The sequence below is a fragment of the Schistocerca nitens genome, chromosome 3, assembly GCF_023898315.1.
Source record: "Schistocerca nitens isolate TAMUIC-IGC-003100 chromosome 3, iqSchNite1.1, whole genome shotgun sequence".
Taxonomy (NCBI): Eukaryota; Metazoa; Arthropoda; class Insecta; order Orthoptera; family Acrididae; genus Schistocerca; species Schistocerca nitens.
Genome location: NC_064616.1, coordinates 192,909,872 through 192,925,563, shown reverse-complemented (window position 1 = coordinate 192,925,563; position 15,692 = coordinate 192,909,872). Strand labels below are relative to the sequence as shown.

The 15,692-nt window shown below is 40.4% G+C and overlaps 1 protein-coding gene across 1 annotated transcript in view; it reads left to right on the top strand.

Moving 5' to 3' along the window:
* The window catches only part of LOC126248137 (rapamycin-insensitive companion of mTOR), a 275,241-nt gene that overhangs the window by 122,967 nt on the left and 136,582 nt on the right, over window positions 1-15,692 (top strand). The window contains exon 12 of the mRNA XM_049948829.1: window positions 14,128-14,313. Within this exon, the coding sequence (XP_049804786.1) occupies window positions 14,128-14,313 (186 nt within the window). The remainder of the gene's footprint in view (window positions 1-14,127; window positions 14,314-15,692) is intronic.

Here is a 15,692-nt window from a genome sequence, read left to right as displayed (position 1 = left end):
ATGTCATTTGGTTCCAGTAAGATATTAAGTGGATTAAGGATGGAAGAGACCCACTGTGGTTGTTTGGGAAACAGTGAGGAAGCAAAAGCTGTTGCACTCTCCGTACAAAACAGACCACACAAATTAGAACAAGCAAAAGTTAGTACAGATTCATGCATCTGTGGAAAGATCTGTGTGCAAAGCACACAACTACTACTACCGTCATAGCGTAGCAAAAGGGCTGGCTCCTGAGAAAATTGTGGTCCAATGCAAAATCGCTATGTGGGTTTAAGGCTTCTATCCAGTCACTCATTGACCAGTCTGGTGAGGCAGTAAAAGACAGCAAAATGAAGGCCAAAGTTTTAAATTTCATGGTTAATAAATCGTACATGCAGGAGAATCATAAAAACATACCATCATTTGAATATCACATGCAGTCCTGTATGGACGACATAGTAATAAGCATTCCTGGCATAAAGAAATAACTGAAAGAATTGAAAAGAAATAAGTTACTAGGTCTGGATGGAATCCCAGTTTGGTTTTACAGAGTTGTCTATGGCACTGGCCCCTACTTAGCTTGCATTTACTGCAAATTGGACTGGAAAAAAACACAGGTGACTGCTGTATATAAGAAGGTTAAAAGAATGTACTCGCAAAATTACAGACCAACATCCTTAACATCAGTTTGCTGCAGAATTCTGGAATATATTCTAAGTTCTGCTATAATAATTTTTCTAGAGACCGACAAGCTTGTCTCAATGAATCAGCATGATTTTAGGAAGCATAACTGATTTGAGACTCAGCATGTCCTTTCCTTACGTGGTGTACTGCAAACTATGGATGAAGGGCAACAGGCAGATCCATATTTCTGTATTTCCAAAAACCATTTGACACGATGCCCCACTGCAGACTATTAACGAAGGTGCGAGCATATGGAATATGTTCCCAGATATGTGAGTGGCTGAAAGACTTTCTTAAGTAACAAAACCCAGTGTGTTGTCCTCAAGTGGAAGTATTCATGAGACAAGGGTATCGTGAGGCGTACCCCAGGAAAGTGTGATATGATCACTGTTATTTTCCATATACATAAACGATCTGGTGGACAGGGTGGGTAGCAATCTACGGTTGTTTGCTGATGGTGTTGTTGTGTACGAGTAGATGTCGGAAGATGAGTTACTGTAGGAGTATACAAGAGGACTTGATGAAATTTCTAGTTGGTGTGATGAATGGGAGCTAGCTCTAGATGTAGAAAAGTGTAAGTCAGTGCAGATGTGTAGGAAAAACAAACCCATATTGTTCAGATACAGAATTAGTAGTGTCCTCTGGACACAGTCACGTTGTTTAAATATCTGGTTGTAATTTTACAAAGTGATATGAAATGGAACAGGCATGTGAAGAGTGTACTAGGGAAGGCCAGTGGTTGACTTCAGTGTACTGGAAGAATTTTAGGAAAGTGTGGTTCATCTGTGAAGGAGACTGCACATAGGATGCTAATGCGACCTGTTCTTGAGTGCTGCTTAACTGTTTGGGATCTGCACCATGTCGGATTAAAGGAAGACATCGAATGAATCCAGAGGCAGGCTGCTAGATTTGTTACCGGTTGGTTGAAACGACACACAAGTATTACAGAGATGCTTCGGAAGCCTAATTACCACAGTGACCCCAACCTGCAAACATTTGCAAAATCGTTGCTGTTGCTTAAACTTTTTGTACTTTGCCTCTATGCCAGTATATATTTTAATTAGCTATCTCCTAAAATGCTTCTGCCATTTTAATCACCTGTGGTTTTGTTATCTCCAGTCCAAGGACTGGTTTGAGGCAGGTCACAACACTAGTTTATCCTCTGCAAGCTTCTTCATGTCTGTATAACTACTGCCACACATTCGCCTATTTGCAGCTGTTGACTGTAGTCAAGCCTTTGTTTCCCCACTACTATTTTTGCCTCACCCCTTCTCAACAAAACACACACACACACACACACATATATAGGGAAACATTCCACGTGGGAAAAATATGTCTAAAAACAAAGATGATGTGACTTACCAAACGAAAGCGCTGGCATGTCGATAGACACACAAACAAATACAAACAAAATTCAAGCTTTCGCAACAAACTGTTGCCTCATCAGGAAAGAGGGAAGGAGAGGGAAAGACGAAAGGATGTGGGTTTTAAGGGAGAGGGTAAGGAGTCATTCCAATCCCGGGAGCCGAAAGACTTACCTTAGGGGGAAAAAAGGACGGGTATACACTCGCACACACACACATATTCATCCACACATATACAGACACAAGCAGACATATTTAAAGACCATATGTCTGCTTGTGTCTGTATATGTGTGGATGGATATGTGTGTGTGTGCGAGTGTATACCCGTCCTTTTTTCCTCCTAAGGTAAGTCTTTCAACCCCCGGGATTGGAATGACTCCTTACCCTCTCCCTTAAAACCCACATCCTTTCGTCTTTCCCTCTCCTTCCTTCTTTCCTAATGAGGCAACAGTTTGTTGTGAAAGCTTGAATTTTGTGTGTATGTTTGTATCTGTTTGTGTGTCTATCGACGTGCCAGCGCTTTCGTTTGGTAAGTCACATCATCTTTGTTTTATATAAAGAAACATTCCACATAAACACACAAACACACACACAGAATTTCAAGCTTTCGCAATGAACGGTTGCTTCGTCAGGAAAGAGGGAAAGATGAAAGGATGTGGATTTTAAGGGAGAGGGTAAGGAGTCATTCCAATCCCGGGAGCGGAAAGACTTACCTTAGGGGGAAAAAAGGACAGGTATACACTCGCACACACACATATCCATCCACACATATACAGACACAAGCAGACATATTACAAGGCAAACAGTTAGGGCAGAGATGTCAGACGAGGCAGAATTGCAGAGGCAAAGATGTTGTTGAATGACAGGTGAGGTATGAGTGGCGGCAACTTGAAATTAGCGGAGGTTGAGGCCTGGTGGATAACGGCAAGAGAGGATATATTGAAGGGCAAGTTCCCATCTCCGGAATTCAGATAGGTTGGTATTAGTGGGAAGTATCCAGATAACCCGGATGGTGTAACACTGTGCCAAGATGTGCTGGCCGTGCACCAAGGCATGTTTAGCCACAGGGTGATCCTCATTACCAACAAACACTGTCTTCCTGTGTCCATTCATGCGGATGGACAGTTTGTTGCTGGTCATTCCCACATAGAAAGCGTCACAGTGTAGGCAGGTCAGTTGGTAAATCACGTGGGTGCTTTCACACGTGGCTCTGCCTTTTATCGTGTACGCCTTCCGGGTTACAGGACTGGAGCAGGTGGTGGTGGGAGGGTGCATGGGACAGGTTTTACACCTGGGGCGGTTAAAAGGGTAGGAGCCAGAGGGTAGGGAAGGTGGTTTGGGGATTTCATAGGGATGAACTAAGATGTTACGAAGGTTAGGTGGACGGCGGAAAGACACTCTTGGTGGAGTGGGGAGGATTTCATGAAGGCTGGATCTCATTTCAGGGCAGGATTTGAGAAAGTCGTATCCCTCAACTCCTTTGGTTCCATCAGATTCACCTGGTCCTACTCCAAATCCCATGCCACTTTACTTGATGTTGACCACCATGTGTCCAATGGCCAGCTTCACACATCCGTCCACATCAAACCCACCAACAAGCAACAGTACCTGCATTATGACAGCTGCCACCCATTCCATATCAAACGGTCCCTTCCCTACAGCCTAGGCCTTTGTGGCAAACGAATCTGCTCCAGTCCTGAATCCCTTAACCATTACACCAACAACCTGAAAACAGCTTTCGCATCCCGCAACTACCCTCCCGACCTGGTACAGAAGCAAATAACCAGAGCCACTTCCTCATCCCCTCAAACCCAGAACCTCCCACAGAAGAACCACAAAAGTGCCCCACTTGTGACAGGATACTTCCCGAGACTGGATCAGACTCTGAATGTGGCTCTCCAGCAGGGATATGACTTCCTCAAATCCTGCCCTGAAATGAGATCCATCCTTCATGAAATTCTCCCCACTCCACCAAGAGTGTGTTTCCGCCGTCCACCTAACCTTCGTAACCTCTTGGTTCATCCCTATGAAATCCCCAAACCACCTTCCCTACCCTCTGGCTTCTACCCTTGTAACCGCCCCCGGTGTAAAACCTGTCCCATGCACCCTCCCACCACCACCTACTCCAGTCCTGTAACCCGGAAGGTGTACACGATCAAAGGCAGAGCCACGTGTGAAAGCACCCACGTGATTTACCAACTGACCTGCCTACACTGTGACGCTTTCTATGTGGGAATGACCAGCAACAAACTGTCCATCCGCATGAATGGACACAGGAAGACAGTGTTTGTTGGTAATGAGGATCACCCTGTGGCTAAACATGCCTTGGTGCACGGCCAGCACATCTTGGCACAGTGTTACACCATCCGGGTTATCTGGATACTTCCCACTAACACCAACCTATCTGAATTCCGGAGATGGGAACTTGCCCTTCAATATATCCTCTCTTGCCGTTATCCACCAGGCCTCAACCTCCGCTAATTTCAAGTTGCCGCCACTCATACCTCACCTGTCATTCAACAACATCTTTGCCTCTGCAATTCTGCCTCGTCTGACATCTCTGCCCTAACTGTTTGCCTTGTAATATGTCTGCTTGTGTCTGTATATGTGTGGATGGATATGTGTGTGTGCGAGTGTATACCTGTCCTTTTTTCCCCCCCAAGGTAAGTCTTTCCGCTCCCGGGATTGGAATGACTCCTTACCCTCTCCCTTAAAACCCACATCCTTTCGTCTTTCCCTCTCCTTCCCTCTTTCCTAACGAACCAACCGTTGGTTGCGAAAGCTTGAAATTCTGTGTGTGTGTTTGTGTTTTTTATTGTGTCTATCTACCAGTGTTTTACCATTTGGTAAGTCATGGAATCTTTGTTTTTAATATATTCCCTCCCCTCCATTGTCAAATCTCTTTCTCATCCTCTCCCCTCCATTTTCAAATTACCTTTGCCTTAATGCCTCAGGATGTGCCCTGTCAACTGATCCCTTCATTTAGCCACATTTTGTCATACATTTTTCCCCATTTCAATCTGTACCTCTTCATTAATAATCCAATCTACCCTTCTAACCTTCAGAACTCTTCTGTAAAAATGTATTTCAGAAGCTTCAGTTTTGTTCCTGTTTGAAGTTTTGTTCAGCCATGTTTCATATTCTTACAAGGCTTCGCTCCAGACAAACCTTCAGAAAAGTCTTTCTTATACTAAAATCCATAATCAGAGTCAACAAATTTCTCTTTTTTAGACAAACTTTCTTGCTATTACCAGTTTGCATTTTATATTTCCTATATTTCAGCCAACATAATTTATTTCATTGCCCAAATATCAAAACTCATCTACTAATTTTAGTTAATCATTTCTTAATCTGATTCCCTCAGCATCACCTGATTTGATCAGACTGCATTCAATTCCTCTTGTTTTGCATTTACTGACAATAATCTTATAAACTCTTCTTAAAGGCACTATTCATTTCATTCAGTGAATCTTCCAAGTCTATTGCTCTCTCTGACAGAATTACAACTTCATGAACCGACCTCAACATTTTTATTTCTTCACAGAGAACTTTTGTCTCCTTTTCAAATTTATCCTTGGGTTTATTTACTGCTCTCTCTCTCTCTCTCTCTCTCTCTCTCTCTCTCTCTCTCTCTGTGTGTGTGTGTGTGTGTGTGTGTGTGTGTGTGTGTGTGTGTGTTTCTTTGTTTTGTATTGTGAGTACAGTAATTCTCTCTCAAGTCTTTCTACCATAATGGCAACATTCAGTCCAGTCTGTTTCTTGTTTCACCACAGAATAATTATTATCCTTCCTGGTCAATCCTAGGATTTTTATCTGTCACTTATCACTTCTTTCACCTATGGCAATGTTTACTGCTGTGAAAAATGCCAAATTGCAATGATGTTGTTTGGAATCCACGGTAAACTGCAGATCCCCCAATAATGGGCTAGATGAGTTTGTTGAAAGGTTGGAGGAAGGCATCTTTGTACCACCTCCAATAGCACCATAGCTAGTAAAGCACTTTGGTCTGCAAAACAGTCTTCAAACTGATGGCTGCCTTATTTACTCATATTACAGTAACCGTGCTACAGAATTAAAAACGAGCAATGCATTAAAAATATCATAATGCTATATATTGCTCTACTTGTGAGATAGAATTGTATCATAACAGGATGATCAGACTTGTTATATTACAAGTTCACTCATTCACAAAAAATATTTATGAATGCTAATAACACACATGTTGAGTGCCCTGAGCCCAGACAGAATAAGTGAACAAAAGCATACCATTCCTTGCTTCTTGTTGCAAATGTGGGCTGACCAATGCCTGAAAACTTGCTAACTTGATGATATCATCAGTAAAAGGTTGTCGTGGGTGTCATGTCTGGGCCCAGGAATAATAAATTTTAGTTGCCTTGTGAGATTAACCACACTTCCTGTTAGATCATGTTGTTGAAAGCATTGCATACCTGTTTCAACATGCATTTGGGCTTTTTGGTGGATTTTTCTTTATCATGATGATGAAATCCAGTTGTCATGGCTGCAAATTCACAAGACTTCAACACGTCGATCTCATTGTGAAAGTAGCGAGGTTCCAACTCCCGAGTTCACTTACTGCCTCATTATAATGTAGAGGAACTACATGACCTGTGCATGGAGATATTGTGGATCTGTAGATGTATTATCATTACAAGGAACAAGGAACAAGTCAAACTTTACGTGGGCAAATTGTAGCTCTTTTGTTTGTGAGGGTGAACCAATATGTAATTGGGTAGTTGGACTGAATTTTCCAAATTACGAATGAAAGATTTTGGAAATGATTGATACTAGATGACAAGTACAAAGGGCATCTAAAATAAGTAGAAATATTTATACGAGGGCAGTTCAATAAGTAATGCAACACATTTTTTTTCTCGGCCAATTTTGGTTGAAAAAACCGGAAATTTCTTGTGGAATATTTTCAAACATTCCCGCTTCGTCTTGTATAGTTTCATTGACTTCCGACAGGTGGCAGCGCTGTACGGAGCTGTTAAAATGGCGTCTGTAACGGATGTGCGTTGCAAACAACGGGCAGTGATCGAGTTTCTTTTGGCGGAAAACCAGGGCATCTCAGATATTCATAGGCGCTTGCAGAATGTCTACGGTGATCTGGCAGTGGACAAAAGCATGGTGAGTCGTTGGGCAAAGCGTGTGTCATCATCGCCGCAAGGTCAAGCAAGACTGTCTGATATCCCGCGTGCGGGCCGGCCGTGCACAGCTGTGACTCCTGCAATGGCGGAGCGTGCGAACGCACTCGTTCGAGATGATCGACGGATCACCATCAAACAACTCAGTGCTCAACTTGACATCTCTGTTGGTAGTGCTGTCACAATTGTTCACCAGTTGGGATATTCAAAGGTTTGTTCCCGCTGGGTCCCTCGTTGTCTAACCGAACACCATAAAGAGCAAAGGAGAACCATCTGTGCGGAATTGCTTGCTCGTCATGTGGCTGAGGGTGACAATTTCTTGTCAAAGATTGTTACAGGCGATGAAACATGGGTTCATCACTTCGAACCTGAAACAAAACGGCAATCAATGGAGTGGCGCCACACCCACTCCCCTACCAAGAAAGAGTTTAAATCCATACCCTCAGCCAGTAAAGTCATGGTTACAGTCTTCTGGGACGCTGAAGGGGTTATTCTGTTCGATGTCCTTCCCCATGGTCAAACGATCAACTCTGAAGTGTATTGTGCTACTCTTCAGAAATTGAAGAAACGACTTCAGCGTGTTCGTAGGCACAAAAATCTGAACGAACTTCTCCTTCTTCATGACAACGCAAGACCTCACACAAGTCTTCGCACCCGAGAGGAGCTCACAAAACTTCAGTGGACTGTTCTTCCTCATGCACCCTACAGCCCCGATCTCGCACCGTCGGATTTCCATATGTTTGGCCCAATGAAGGACGCAATCCGTGGGAGGCACTACGCGGATGATGAAGAAGTTATTGATGCAGTACGACGTTGGCTCCGACATCGACCAGTGGAATGGTACCGTGCAGGCATACAGGCCCTCATTTCAAGGTGGCGTAAGGCCGTAGCATTGAATGGAGATTACGTTGAAAAATAGTGTTGTGTAGCTAAAAGATTGGGGAATAACCTGGTGTATTTCAATGCTGAATAAAACAACCCCTGTTTCAGAAAAAAAATGTGTTGCATTACTTATTGAACTGCCCTCGTATATTCAATAAACTAAAGAACAGCTGTGTCATTTATCAATGAGGAACTTATAGTTCAGGACAGGACAGTGTAGAGGAACTGTACCTGAAGTTTAAAAGAATAGTTGACTGTACACTGGATAGATGTATACTTAGTAGAACAGTTCAAGATAGGAGGGATGCTCCATGGTATAAAGTCACTGTAAAGAAGCTTCTAAAGAAATAGAGACTAGTCCATAATAGGTGTAAAACAAAGCATGCAGCTATAGGGAAGGAGATGCTGAATGGAAAACATTTGGCTGTCATGAGGGCAATAGATGATGCATTCATCAACTACTGTAACAGAACATTATCTAAAGATCTCTCATAAAACCTGAAGAAATCCTGGTCGTGTGTAAATGCCATTAGTGGCACCATAGTTAAATGTCCAGACACTCATTGATGAGAAAGGAATTGAAATTGAGGGTAGCAAAGCAAAAACAGAATTGATTAACTCCATTTTCAAATGTTCCTTTACAAAGGAATAGGAGTATTGCACTATTTTAATTCTCATACCACTGCAAAGATGAGTGAAATAATATTTAGTGTTGTGGCATTCAGAAACACCTGAAATTGTTAAGATTGAACAAAGCTCCAAGTCTTGATGGAAGTCTTATCTCCTCAAACAAAAAACTGTGCCGAGTGGTTGGAAGAGAGCACAGGTCAAAAAACTGCTGTCCGATATCATTATGGGCATTTTTTGTTTGTTTGTTTGTAGAATCTTAGAACATCTCCTGGGCTCAAATATAATAAGGTATCTTGAACACACAATGATCTCCTCCGTACCAACCAGCACAAATTCCAAAAACATTGATCATGTGAAACACAACTTGAGCTTTTCTCGTCTGACATCCGTAAAGCCATGAATCGAAGCAGGCAGGTAGATGCAATGTTCTTGACTTCCAAACGGCATTTTGCTCAGTACCCACTTATTATGGAGTATAAGATGAGATTTGTGACTGGATTGATAATTTCTTGGTAGGGTGGACACAGCATGTTATCTTAGATAGAGTGCCATTGATAGATGCAGAAGTAACTTCAGGTGTGCACTAGGGAAGTGTGTTGGAAGCCTTGCTGTTCATTTTTTACATTAATGACCTTGTAGACAATTTGAATGGTAACTTCAGACTTTTTGCAGATGATGCAGCTATCTGTAATGAAGAACTTTCTGAAAACAACTGGGCAAATATTCAGTCAGCTCTTGAAAAGATTTCAAAGCAGGTCAAAGATTGGCAATGTGCTTTAAATGTTTAACACTGTAAAATCTCATACTTCACAAAACAAAAAATGTAGTATCCTATGACTTCAGTGTTAATGAGTCACAGTTGCAAGCTGTCAACTTGTACTAATACCTGAGTGTACCAAATTTGTAGGGATATGAAATGGAATGAACACATAGGCGAAGTTGTAGGTGAAGCAAATGGCAGACTGTGGTTTATTGGTTGAATACTAGAGAAATGTAATTAGGTTATGAAGATGACTTTTTATTCAATGACCAGTACTATAGGCAGACAGATGGAGTTGTGATGGGAAGCCTGTTGTCACCTGTTATTGCCAATTTGTGTATGGAAGACTTTAAGGAACATACCTTGGAGTTGGCAGCTTCGAAATCCGTGGATTTTTCTGATATGAAGATGATACTTTTGTTTGGCGTCATGACAGTGAGAATTTGAATGACTGTTTAGAACACTCAAAGATTGGTTTGACAATGGAGGCGGGAAAGGATAGCTGCCTTCCCTTCCTTGATGTGTTGGTCAGGAGGAACGTTGATGATATATTGGGAGATGCCATTTATAGGATGTATACTCACCCTGACTTGTATCTACAGGCTGATAGTTGTCACTATATGGCTCAGCATAGAGTAGTACTTTGTACCTTGATTCACAGGGCCCACAGCATCTCAGAACCTGAGAGTTTGTCAATTGAGTGAGCCCATCTTTTCATCAGTATTGTTATAGTGAAAGACAAATCAGATGTGTGTTGCACTATTTACCAATGGTGCACAGGGTGAGTGATGATAATACCGAGGTGGTACCAAAGTCTATGGCCTTTTTGTCTTACGCAGAGAGCATTTCCAACAGGATTGGCTGCATTTTGCAAAAATATAATGTGACATATGTTTTTTGACAACTATATAAGATTAAGACCCTTTTACATTCTGTAAAGGATTATACTGATAGGCATAAGGTGAGTGTCTATTGCATTCCATGCAGTTGTGGCATGTCATCCCTTGTCAGAAAACAGGGAGTCAGAATTAATGTTATACATCTCCTCTTTGTTTTTCATTTTCATTATCGACAACTTCTGTGTCACGTCATCTTTGGTCGTGTGGTGGTGCTGTGGTGGTTTTTGTGTGTGTGTGTGTGTGTGTGTGTGTGTGTGTGTGTGTGTGTGTGTGTGTGTGTGTGTGTTGGTGTTCATTTTTGCTGGGTGTGCACCAATCAAAATATCGGCAGTTGTCGACAGTGTCACCTAGCTGCACTCTCATGAATTATTTGAATATTGTACATACTGGGAGAATCTTGGTTCTTGCACATTTCCATTTTCATGTTAATGGAAATACGGAATCATTTTGTTAGGACAGTTTGGTACAGTGTTTCAAATGTTTGTATTTCTGAACCTTCAATTTTGAAGAGAGGTGTTGCAGTAGGTAGAACCTAGAATATCATGATCACAATATACACTTAAAAAGTTTTTGATAGTGTTGAAACACAGTCATTCAGTACTTTTTTGAAAGAATGAACCACTGCTTGATTGTATACTACTGTAGTGTTCTTCTGTACTATCTCGATTTTGGCTTTTATGCCATCATCAAGTACAATGTTGATAGTTCGTAGACCATGAACATGTCATAATTGGTGAATTCAATAACTACTTAAATCTTAGAGGCATGTGTTGGTCTTGTTTACCTGCTTTGGGCTGACTTCACCAAATATGACGTGTTAGTGGTCTAAGAACTTTCGGCATTGTACTTGACGACGGTATAAAAGCCAAAATGTAGATAGTACAGAAAAAAATGGGGTAGCATACAGTCAAATGACAGTTTACTTTTTTATTTATTTTTTTAACTCTTTTTTCCTTGAAGGCTGACTGTCTAAATACCACACCAGCTTTTCAGGACAATTGCTTTGCCACACTCATTATCTTGATCTGAAACTGCTGACTTTCTATGCTGTCTGGGCTGCATGTGTCTTTCACGTTCCACATTGCATGTGTTAATATTTCACTTTCAGTGATGTTTCATCCAATTCCCCATATTTCCCTTCAGACAATGTGTGTTTCTACATCAACATCGACACTCTGCAAACCGCTGTGAAGTGCATGGCATAGCATACTTCCCATTGTACTTTTTATTATGGCTTTTCCCCATTCCATTCAAATATGGACTGTAGGAAGAATGATTGCTTAAACACCTGCAAGCATTAATTAGTGTAATATTGTCTTTGTGATCCCTATGGGAGCAATACAAAGGGTGTTGTTGTATATTCCTAGATTAATTACATAAAGTATGTCCTAGAAATTTTCTAAGTAGGCTTTCACATGATAGTTTGTGACAATGTTCAAGCATTTCTTTCAACATCTCTGTGACTCCCATGGTTCATGCAAATCTGTGACTATTTATGCTGTCTTTCTTTCTACGGCCTCAATATCACCTATTAGTCCTCTGACATGGGTCCCACACACTTGAGCAATATTCTAGAGTGGGTCACTTGACTGTTTTGTACCCAGTCATCTTTGTAACCTAATTACATTTATCTAGTATTCTACCAATGAACCACAGTCTACCATTTACTTTACCTACAACTTAGCCTATGTGTTCATTCCATTTCATATCCCTACAAATTTGTTACACTCAGGTATTAGTACAAATTGATAGCTTACAACTGTGACTCATCTACACTGAAGTCATAGGATACCACAATTTTTTGTTTTGTGAAGTATGAAATTTTACAGTGTTAAACATTTAAAGCACATTGCCAATCTTTGCCCTGCTTTGAAATCATTTCAAGAGCTGACTGAATATTTGCCAAGTTGTTTTCATAAAGCTCTTCATTACAGATAACTGCATCATCTGCAAAAAGTCTGAGGTTACCATTAATATTATCTACAAGGTCATTAATGTAAAAAATGAACAGCAAGTCTTCCAACACACTTCCCTAGTGCACACCTGAAGTTACTTCTGCATCTGTCAATGGCACTCTATCTAAGATAACATACTGTGTCCACCCCACAAAGAAATCATCAATCCAGTCATAAATCTCATTTTATACTCCATATGATTGTACTTTCCATAATAAGTGAACATTTGGTACTATGCAAAATACCTTTTGGAAGTCGAGAACATTGCATCTGCCTGCCTGCTTCGACTTGTGGCTTTAGGGATGTCAGATGAGAAAAACCCAAGTTGGGTCTCACATGATCAATGTTTTTGGAAACATTGGTGCCAAAGTCTAAGGCCTTTTTTTTGCCTTATACAAGAAGCATTTCCAGCAGGATTGCTTTTATTTTGCCGAAATATAATGTGAAATGAGTTTTTCAACCACTATGTAAGATGAGGATCCTTTTAGGTTCTGTAACAGAAAATCTGTGTTTGTGAAAAGCAGGGGCCTCATTGTATTCCTTGCAGTTGTGACATGTCCTATATTGGACAGGCATCAAGACCGTGGAATACCACTGTAATGAGCATATCATGCACCCACTCGTCATCCTATAGAATATAACTACACGAACATTGTGGATGCACTTCCAGCTATTGAGATAATATTGTAACGAAAGCAAGTAACCTTCGTGACTTACTCTGCAAACTGAGGTTTTAAATTCTTTTGCACAGTGCTTGCTTGCTGCAGGCATGCCTTGAAAATGACAGGGTATGTACCTGTCAATATGTCAATAGTTGTTGTTATCACCCAGTGACTGAATTACTGGAAGTTATTTGTGCACTCACATATTGTTTGCAGTGCACAAAATCAAATTGGAGCAGAATTTGAAAAATCATAATTTTATACCAATGAAATTTTGTCTCGCCATGTAAATATTTTGTAGTGAGTGATTAGATATGTCCAAAATTGAAGTGTGACATCTATCAGAGAGCAATAGACTCTTATGAGCTACCCTTCTCACTCCCTCATCATTTCTGTTGTCCTTCACATATTCCTGAAATGAATTCAGTGTACTGAAATGGGATGATTTAACCAGACGGGATGAAGTCATTGAAGATGCAGTGACATGAAATAACAACAATTGAAACAGTTCAAGTGTGCTAAATCTAAAGTGTAAAAAATATGTAGTGGCCGCTGAAAAATTTTGCTTGACTGCGGATTTGAACCAGATCTCGTGCACATTGTGTGTACTCATGTTAATCATTTGACTGTTTGAGTATGCCTCCAGGCCTGACCCATACTTTCATTGTGACTGATGTTTCTGTTTATGATTTTTACATACTATATGGGAGAACAGCTGGAGGCATGGCCGAACAGTGTAATGGTTACACAACTGTTCATGTTGAGCAGGATATCTAGGATTGAGTCTGTCGGGCACAAACTTTCAATTGTTGGTGCACATTCACTATTATTTTTGTCTTCATGACTTAACCTATCAAGGATAGCTCCAGTATGTTAATCATTGAATGGTGGAAAGAAAAGGGATCACAAAAAACATTTCATTGTAAGACCTGCTAAACTGCATGGATATAATGATTTTTATTCTATTACATCTTAATTATGGCACATTTTTCCTTTGTACTCTGTGTTTAAAGCATAGTCTGACTGGTTTACCTTTGTATGTTCTCAGCCAATTAATGGAACAATGTTAAAAGTTTCTTAACATGTTTTTACCTTGTATTTTTTACATTTTTGAAGTAAATTAATATTGATTTCTTGTTGTCCATTTCAGACTCAGTATATTGGGCTGAAGAAATTAGAAGATTCCAACTGCCGGACATTTATGCGTCGCCTTGTTAATTATTTTAAACCATCCAGCAACCGCTTTAGTAGAGTTGAAGTGGGAAATAGACGTCAAACTCACATTTACACATTGGCCGGTTGTGAGCTTATAGACTGCTTGCTTGAAGCAGAGGAGGTATTTATAATCATTTCTCTCTCCCACTCCCCTCCCCTTTGTGTGTGCGTCTGCGTGTGCATGATCTTTTTCCAACAAAACAGTTCCTTAGAAGTAAGAGTCTATTGAAAATCCTTGCCGGATGGAGGGGCAAAATAGTAGGCATGTAATAATCATCTTGAAATGATTTTCTTGGTACAGTAAGGAGCAGTAGAGAAAATACAAAATTATAAATGCAGACAAAAATTAAAATATGCAGTGCAGCTTAGGAAATTGGATGTAGAAAGTCTACAGAAATGAATAGCTTAGAACCAGAAAGGAATGTGTGTGTGACAGCATTAAACCAATTGAAGGACTGATGACTGTAAAAAAGAAGAAAGTCGAGGGAAAAGTATTTTAACCAGATGTTAACTTTCTTTCAATTCATGGACTTTATACATAAATTGGAGTGCTAATATAGTCACTCTGAAAGTTACATCAAATATTTCCATCAATTCCTCAAGCACTTTAGAAATTAACTTTGCTCAGTCTGTTGCAAATGTTGTCATGTACTGAACTGAATATTTACACCTACTTAAAAACCACTGAGTAACTTGCGAACACCTCTCCAATAAACCTAACAGGTTTGACTAAAAATGAATTTGGTCAATATTTTCAATGTGTTTGTCGTTGCATTTATGTCGATTTTTATGCACCACCCACCCTCAGGTCCCAACAAAGTGCAAATAATGCATGTTATTAGCCAAACGAGCAACCTTTGTGTGGTACACTATGCAATTTAATAAGCCACATTGCCATGAAACCAGAATTCATTACAAGAACCTACTTTCCCGGATGTTTTGACATATATTTCTAAAAGGGAAAGATAGTCAGGCAACTGAAACTTGAGAGCTGAGAGACAGCTGCTAGGCAGAGAAGAGGAAGAGAATTCAGACAGAAGATGCTGACATAAGGTTCTTAATGAGGGAGAGTTAATTGCACAATCCGACTGTGCTGAATTTAAGGAAAAATGCTAAGCATATGTGAAGCAGTAGGAGGGACAATACTAGGGGACGAGGGGAGAATGAGTGTGCAAATAATAGCTTACTTCTTGAAGTCTTGCACTTCTTACATCTCAATGTCTCTCTTTTTCACTACAATATGGAGAAGTTACTAGAAACTTGTGATATATTTGTTTCAGTCTCAGCAAAACCACTGTCTTATCTAGTTGATGTGCCCAGTCTTTTATTTTATATCTTATGAAATATGTGTCGCACTTCATTTATGAATAGCCTTGGGGTGTGATATTTCACAATGTACAGTTATGAGTAAACACATTAATTTTTCAGCTGAAACTAAGAATAATACTTTGACATTTTGTAACATATGGGGCACTAATGAAATCATCACTGCTTCACTAG